Source organism: Phoenix dactylifera, chromosome 8, assembly GCF_009389715.1.
Source record: "Phoenix dactylifera cultivar Barhee BC4 chromosome 8, palm_55x_up_171113_PBpolish2nd_filt_p, whole genome shotgun sequence".
In the NCBI taxonomy this organism is placed as follows: Eukaryota; Viridiplantae; Streptophyta; class Magnoliopsida; order Arecales; family Arecaceae; genus Phoenix; species Phoenix dactylifera.
In genome coordinates this window covers 10,317,763-10,326,376 of record NC_052399.1, presented here as the reverse complement: position 1 = coordinate 10,326,376, position 8,614 = coordinate 10,317,763, and the positions used below count along the sequence as shown (strand labels likewise).

The window sequence follows — 8,614 nt, the reverse complement described above, 5'->3', positions numbered from 1 at the left end:
CTGCCAAAGTATCATGGAATGGAATCCGAGAACCCTTATCTTCACCTTAAGGATTTTGAGGAAATTAGCATCACATTTAGAGTGCCAAATGTATCGGAAGATGTCCTTAAATTAACCTTGTTTTCTTTTTCCTTGAAGGATAAAGCCAAAATATGGCTGAACTCCTTGAGACCAAGATCGTTAGGAACATGGCATGATATGCAAAGAGAATTCTTAAAAAAATTCTTTCCCGCACAAAGGACTAACTTTTTGAAAAGGCACATTAGTAATTTCCAGCAAAAAGACCATGAAACATTTTATGAATGCTGGGAGAGATTTAAAGATTTGCTACTCTCTTGTCCTCATCATGGGTTTGAAACATGGAGAACCATTAGTTTCTTTTACGAGGGATTGTCTCCACAATTAAAATAATTTATAGAGACTATGTGCAATGGTCTATTTTTGGAAAAGCAACCCGATGAGGCATGGGACTATTTAGACTCTCTCGCAGAGACTGCACAATTATGGGATACAGGGGATAGAGTGAATAAACCTTTGCCTAAGCCTACTAACATTGGACATGGGGGCCTTTATAACCTTAGTACTCAAGATGATATTCAGGCTAAAATGGCAGCCCTTACTAGGAAGGTAGAGGAAATTGAACTTAGAAGGATTGAACCCGTCAAGACCGTAGAGCATAACAACGAGTGTTGTAGGATTTGCGAGATGCCTGGCCATCTCACCACTGATTGCCCCACAATACCCGCATTCAAGGAAGTCTTGCATGATCAGGCCAATGTTATGAATACCTATCAAAAATCTTTCAATAATCCTTTTTCAGGTACTTACAACCCTGGATGGAAGAACCATCCAAATTTCAGGTGGAGGAATGACCTACCTCAACAAGTATATAACCCAACTCCTCCACCTCCGCACCCTCATTATGCACATGCACCCCCTCAAAAATCCAGTCTCGAAGAAACTTTGCAATCTTTCATGCAAGGTCAAGCTAAAATCAATGATAAATTAAGAAATCAACTGACAACGCTGACCACTGCTTTAAGTGCTCAAGAGAAGGGTAAGCTACCAGCTCAACCACAACCTAACCCTCAAGTCTACGGCGGTAGCAATGCATCATCTTCAACTTCGCATAAAGAGCAAGCAAAGTGTATAATAACATTGCGAAGTGGAAAGATTATTGACCGACCAGTCCCAGAACAAACACAAGTCATACCTGATTCTGACCCTCCCAAGACAAAAGAAAAGGATAATGAAGAAACCGAAGCACCAACATCTACTGAAAAAATTAAATGTCCTTTTCCTGCACCATTTCCACAAAGATTAAAGCCCTTGCAAAAGCTTGAACCAAACTCTGAAATTCTTGAGCTTTTTAAGCAAGTAAAAATCAATGTACCTCTTCTTGATGCAATCAAACAAGTGCCTTCATATGCAAAATTTTTGAAAGATTTGTGCACTGTCAAGCGTCGATTAAATGTCAAGCGTCGATTAAATGTCAGATGCTGGTTTCGCTAGAAAATTACAATTAAGTGAATTGAATGAAATTCGTTGGGATGCGTATGACAATACTAGACTTTGTAAAGAACGAATGAAAATTAGGCATGATAACTCAATTCTAAGAAAATCTTTTGAGCCTGCACAAAAAGTTCTTTTGTATGACTCTCGCTTACATCTGTTTCCTGGAAAGTTACGATCAAGATGGACAGGTCCTTTCATTGTAAAAACTGTTTTTCCACACGGGGCAATTGAAATTGAGAATCCACAGGATGGCAAAATTTTTAAGGTTAATGGACACAGATTAAAACCTTTTCTTGAAAATTTTGCAGATGAAGAGGACTCCTTTTCCTTGGGGGAGCCTTCTTATGACTGAACATGAAGGCCAAGGTATGTGTATATTAGTTAGAATTATTATTTTTTTTCTTTTATTTCTAGTTTTCTTCTTATTTTGTAGGTCTTCTTTTCTGGAAATCAACAGCTCAAGGTATTCTTCTTCTCTCTATTATTTTCTCTATTGTCTCTCATATATAGTTTTCTTGCATTTTTTTACATTGAGGACAATGCAATGTTTAAGTTGGGGGGAGGGAAATATTTTGATCAAAAAAAAAAAAAACTTGTTTTTGCATTTGATTTATTCTATTACTTTCTTTTCTGAGCAAATGCACATGTATTTTCATATTGAGTGTGTACAACTATTAAGGCAAGGAACACATGCATACTATGACTAATCAGAGACCTATTATTAGATCCCCACACGTGTACTTAATGACAATAGGAAGGCCTCAGGAGTTCATATTTGTTAACTGCATTTTTGTTAGCCTTATCCATAAAAGAAGTATGAGTATCCTTGTTCGTACCATAAGGTTCAGGATTTGGTTTTCACATAAAGATAGAGGTTGAATATCCCGACTAGATTACTTAGGTGCCTTATGATCCGACTTTGGTTGACCTATAGTCACGATGCAGTCACATATATAATAAAAATATTTATATGGTTCAGTCTATCATTTCTTTTCTTGCATAATTATTATTCAAAAAAAAAAAAAAATACTTATGATGACAAGTCTGGCCTCGTGGCGTAGTCTGGTTCGAGTAATTAAGTCCGAGGGGTGTTTCACCTAATGTCTTGAGCCAACTGGATCGGGGGTCATTGACTGAAAGCTCGCTACATGGACCTTACTAGAGCCTAATGGGGTTGGATAGCTGTAGTTGTCATGTGTATTGAAAAAAAAAAATGAAATAAAAATAAGCATGAATGAGTTGGTTAGGCTGAACCTAGTCACATGTGGTAATGGCTGGTTTGACTCCATTGTATTGGACCTCTGTGTACCCGGGTTGTTTAGTTGAGATTGATAGCTCTTTCTTTACATGCGAACCATTCTTGACAAATTTAGACAACATGTGATATTCTGAAAATTTGATGGATCAGGTTCTAATAAATTGTAGAAAACATTTGTGGACTTGAGTAGTGCACCTAAAACTCAGGCGGTGCTCTGTTGTGGTGGAGGTATTAGTACTCTGAGAAAGTCATATGATTTGATGCACACTACACTTTTATATTCCTTGCTTTGACAGTTGCCATACTTGAAAATATATATCGATTAATTACATGTGTATTAGCTTAGAATTTATTTCACCTTTTTTTTATTATGATCTCATGTCATGTTATATCATGTATGATGTTTGTGGGTACACTACAAGAAAACTCATCTTTCCCGGCGCTTTTTATAACCTTTTCCGACGCTTATAAGCGTCGGCTAAAGTCCCCGCAACGCAAATAGAAGCGTCGCAAAAACGTTGGCGATACCGGAGTGGCAAAAGTTTTTGCCGACGCTAGGAGAAAGCGTCAGCAAAAAAGGGGCTTTCCCGACGCTAATGAAAGCGTCGGCAAAAACTACATTCGCCGACGCTTTAAAGCGTCAGGAAAGCCCAAAGAATGCCCAGTTTACAGAAATCAAAAGGTTTTCACCGACGTTTTAAAGCGTCGGTAAATCTATTTTTGCCGATGCATTTTAGCGTCGGCGTAGGCATATAGTTTACCGACGCTTTAAAGCGTCGGCGAAGGCGTGCAACCACTTTTTTTACCAACGCTTTAAAGCGTCGGGATTTCCATTTTTTTAAAAAAAATAAAAATACGAAAAAACAGAGCTAAAGCCATGTTCCCAGATCCATTCGCAGCACGCACAAAGATACCAAAAAACATGCATTATAGATTCATGGACGCCCTGCATCACGAGCAGAGTCGGATAAAAGCAGCTGGGAATTGCCAAATACAAGAGCAAAAATACTGGGGAAAATTTTTGCAAGTCGAGAAACAACAGTGAACATCCAAAATCATCTATTTCACTTGGATATGTTGAAACAGATAAACCTCATCTATTTCACTTGGATATGTTGAATTGCCAAATACAATTGCGAGTTTCTGATACCAAATCTCCAAGCGAATGAGCCACCAATAAGATGCTACGGGCTCTTATACATCTGCCAGGTAAAAGCATGTTTCTTTCGTCATCACCTCTATCCCAATTTCCATAAATTCTCTGTGGATGGTAATCTTTTCCTAATTTACTCTTCAGTATTTTCCTGCTAAGCAAAATACAAAGAGATACATGATAACTTCTGTAACTAGCAGATTTGGCAATTAGGAGCTCACTATATTCTGGTGGACAGAACTTTTTCATTGATCATGAGACAACCAAGAATTAGTCCGGTGTGCATATACAGCATTTCCCAAACAGACACATCACCGTTATGCAGCTGAAGAAAGTAACGTTAATTCATTTTTACCATTAAGAATGCATAATGCATAAACAACAGTTTTCACCAAAATTGAATTTTCCCAAAATATTTTTTCCTTGTAGTACACACAAAAAAATCAGTTTACTAAACACACTAGATGCTGACATTAAAGCTACATGGACATAACATTTGTGTCCAAGTTTCTCACCTACAGCCTTGAAAACTACCATGTTGTCAGAATCTCTCTCATCTTCCTGCTCTATAAAACTGGATTAAAGGATAGAAACCACCCTGAAGAACATGGAAATCTACTTCTTCTTCTTCGACTTGTTTGAAAGTGACTGAGCATATGCAGTTCCCTGGACAACAAATATAAACACACACAAAAAAGAGAAAAGGTTTCATTTCTCTCGGGATGTAGTGGATCTGATCAGGCTTAAAACCAAAGAGTATGGAGCAAACAGCAAACATGAACCATTAATACCAATATTCTGTCAGAAAAGTAGCAGGTGTTGATATGTGTGAGGAAGAGAAAAAAAATGATAAGCTAAGCACAAGATGGTCACAAAAAAGGAATGTTGATTTGATACTGCAGCAGCTAATAACTCACCTGCAACCATTCATCCATGTTAGCATCAGCCGCTCGAGTACCTACTTCCACCTTAGGCATGCTCTTGGTTTTCTAAGAAGAATTATACATGAACATAAGAACAATTTAATTGTATGCGACTACACTAAATGAGCAAGAACTCAATTTTCGCAAGTCGATATCTTTATCCATTATTAAATTTTTGAAAAAAAAAGACGTGTACTAACAGTAATTAAACAGTCAACAAGTCTGTCATTAGCAATTGTTTAATACAAGTAGATTTAGTTTGTTTTTAAATACAAGTTAATAGCTCAAGTCTGACTTATACTGAAAATATGGTTTCTTAAGCCTCCTGCAGGAATTTTTGAGACCTGTACCACATCTTGACTCTGATAAGGTTCACACCAAAGAACAACAATAATGACATGAAAAACACCAGAAGCAAAATATGGATACTAATTTTGACAAATATATAGCACATGCACCAAAGGTTCAACAATGTCGCAGCTCATACATCAGTCTAAAAGCACAGGCTTCAGCCAATAATGATCAAGTGGTAAACAGCAACTAATACCATCTGGCAGAGATTTTGACTTGTAGAACTAATATATATCAAGTACACCAAAATGAATAACAAATTTGCCTATCTGAAATCCTTGTCAACATCTACTCTTGAGGAGCATAAAGTATATGATTCCTTTATTCAAACAGTCTGAGATCACAACCAATATTTTATAGAATATGAAGGAATTCATTAAAGTAGCTTACCTTTGAAAATCGTTGTATTTGACCATATGCCCACAATCCAAAAAGGCCAATGAAGGCAGCTCCAAGAGTAACAAGGAAGACAGACTCTATGCTGAGGAAACCTCCGGTCTCCACAACTTCAATGGTACCGTTATAAAACACACTCTGATATCGTCGATGATCAATCTCATAAACTATGGTACCCACTAAATCAAATAAGCCAGGCTGCAGTACGAACACATTAGTAGAGTCTCAAAACTATAGCATAATCTCTTACTATATGAATATATATGCAACTTAACTGAATATAGCCATGCTCGTTCAAAAAAAGACTAGTTGCCAATCCAAAGGAGGATGTTTCCACAGGGCAAGATATCATGAGAAAAATGCAGGTGCTATATACAGGCAGCTACCTGCAAGAATTTGCTGGCAGCAAATTTATGAGGGAATGTCGCTTGAGCAGAAAACGGCACCGATGCATTGAAAAACTCCTGTGATAGGCAATGGATAGAAATGCTTGATATTAATAATGTTAACAAATAAAGGCATAGCATTAAGGAAAATTAAGACTTACAACAACTGAACTAGGGATACACTTTGCACAAAACAGATACCAATATCATATATGAATTTATCTGTTTCAACATATCTTAAAATCATCTATTTCACTTGGTTGGTAGTCTGGATAATGCTTATAGATCATTGCTCAGTCAACTTTCTCATGGTTTTCATATGATCCTTTCGCTCCAACAGTTTGCTAACAAGTTATAAGTATGAGCTTATAGGTTATTGTTATTGCTAATATTTTTGTTTTTATTATTACTATTATGGGTATTAGACACAAACCAGAACAAACTGATACAACATATGACCACTCTACTTCAAAGTACCAGTTAATACCCAAGGAGACTATATATCATAAACACGGTACCAGTAGCTCTGTGTAGAGCCTCCATGTTTCGGAGTCACAATCTTGGCCTCTGTCAACCCATATCAGATTGGTCATTGGCACAGATACAGACAGTGCTTATATATTTCTGAATCAAACCTATCCGAAACTCATTTATTGTCATCCCATAGGTTTAGAACACCCAATAACAGTGCTCGCAAGAATATTGAAACAGGGCAAGAATTTGATCAAGATCCCAGAGCCAAACCCATAATCTAGAAAGAAGTTTCGGATAATTAATCTACCGACAGTTTATAATTTCTGGAACACTTCATCCACAGTTACTTAGGCTAACATCTTCTTTCTAAGAGGAAGCTTTTCCACACCTAATTCCAGGAATGACTCTAGGTCAAGAATGCTGACTTGAAAATATAAAATTTCAAGATATTGTCACCAAGAATGCAATCAAGATTTCGTGTATTCCAATCAAGAACTTACAAGACATTCTTACCAAGAAGCCAACCAGAATTCCAAAAACTTGAGAACTACAACAAAGGAGAGAAGGAAAGGAGGAGGGGATACCTGGATCATGGGATTGCCGAGGAAGAGGCGAAGCGAACGGGGATGATCACCACCACCCGGCTCCGGAACTTCACCAACCGCTGCCGCGGCGACTGTGGAGCCGACCAACAGCCCTTGGCCTTGGACCATCCACGCCCTGGAGCCCGTCCCGGGTATTTCCGGCCACGACGAAGAGAACCACCACGAGGGCGGTGGGAGAGACCGAAACGAGAAGTATGGATCAAGGAAGGCATTTTATTTGAATCGTCGGGGAAGCCTGGTGCCTTCCATCGTCTCGCCTCCCTGGTTCGGGGCTCGGTCGCTCGGCGCCGGAGACGAGAGAGGAGGATGCGGACGGTCGCTCGGCGCCGGAGAGGAGAGAGGACGAGAGGAGCTTGGCGTCGGACGTCGCTCGGCGCCGGAGAGGACAAGGGTCGGTCGGTCGCTCGTCGTCGGAGAGGAGGAAGGAGAAGCCAGAGGAGCTAGGATTTGATCGATTGGGATGCTAAAGGAGGGGGGGGGGGGAGCCGCTCGTTTTGATGTGAATTTGATTTTTGACGATGCTTATAAGCGTGGTTTTAGGCCCGATGGTCGTCTACTCCTAAGAATTTCCGACGCCAAATCAAAGCGTCGGCAAATGTATGAGCGGTGAAATTTTTTCCGACGCTTCCTCCTAGCGTCGGTAAAAATGCGTCGGGAAAGGCCCATTTTTCTGTAGTGGTAGCATCCCTGAAAACCCTCACGAGACAACACTCGTCCACTAGGGTAACCTAGGGGTTTAACGGCTTGTTGCACGTGCTAAGTGCAATCGTGATTCCTACGAAAGTGAGTACTTATTTTAATTTTATGCAATTAGTTCTAATAAAATATCAAAGGTTAAACCACACCTTTTGTACTCTCATTTTATTATTTGCTCGTTAATTGCTAGAGACTAGCAATAAGCTAGTTGGAGGGTGTGATGAGAGCACAAAAGTGCGATCTACACATCACTTAAATTAGCATTATTGCTAACAAATAATGATAACAGTGCTGCATTAATATTTTATTTTTTTTGGGGTGCAGGTGATCGTAAATCAAGTTGAAATGCGCATCGGGTCCAAAAATATGCATCACCGCAGGTGACCAGCCAACCGCATGGGTCGACCCCAGTTGCACACTAGGAGGAGGTCAAGTTCAGCTGTCTACTTCGTTGCAGCTTCAGTCTTTTGCAAGCCGGCATCTATTCAACGTCTCCGCCTGCGTGGAAGAAATGAGCATTCTCTTCTTTCCCCCATTTCAAAGGCTTTTGGAGTTCATTCATCCCAGCCGTCACCCCCGCATCAGCTGCCACGTCCGAAGACCCTTTCTCCCAGCTCTTGGAACCCGCAATCAGGTCTTTCTCCTGTGCGTCCACGAAGCATCCAGCAACCCGAGTCCAAAGCCATGCATCCCAGCTCCCGTCCGAGTTCATCTCCTGGCCTCCCAAGCTTCAAGCTCCAGCTCCCATCCCGTGTTCGTGTGATCAGTCCAAGCTTCCTTCAGCATCTTCCTCGCAGTCCACGCGTCCCAGCTCCTCTCGGATCTCCTTTCTCTCCAGGTCATCCCAGTTCACAGCG

At 40.0% G+C, this 8,614-nt stretch overlaps 1 protein-coding gene and 1 pseudogene across 2 annotated transcripts; both read right to left on the bottom strand.

Annotated features, from left to right (window-relative positions):
• Positions 1 to 255: 255 nt before the first annotated feature.
• LOC120111807 lies at positions 256 to 353 on the bottom strand (annotated as a pseudogene).
• Positions 354 to 4,252: 3,899 nt separating this feature from the next.
• Positions 4,253 to 7,533, bottom strand: LOC120111566 (translocon-associated protein subunit alpha-like). 2 transcript variants are annotated; one of them, XM_039128912.1, is made up of 5 exons: positions 7,041 to 7,533; positions 5,983 to 6,060; positions 5,591 to 5,794; positions 4,844 to 4,915; positions 4,253 to 4,592 (listed from the first exon to the last, which is right to left on the bottom strand). In XM_039128912.1, the coding sequence occupies exons 1-5, from the start codon at positions 7,167 to 7,169 to the stop codon at positions 4,542 to 4,544; spliced, it is 534 nt and encodes a 177-aa protein (XP_038984840.1). In that variant the 5' UTR covers positions 7,170 to 7,533; the 3' UTR covers positions 4,253 to 4,541. The 2 variants fall into 2 exon arrangements, with proteins under 2 accessions (XP_038984840.1, XP_038984841.1); XM_039128913.1 differs by lacking the exon at positions 5,983 to 6,060.
• Between the last annotated feature and the right edge of the window lie 1,081 nt (positions 7,534 to 8,614).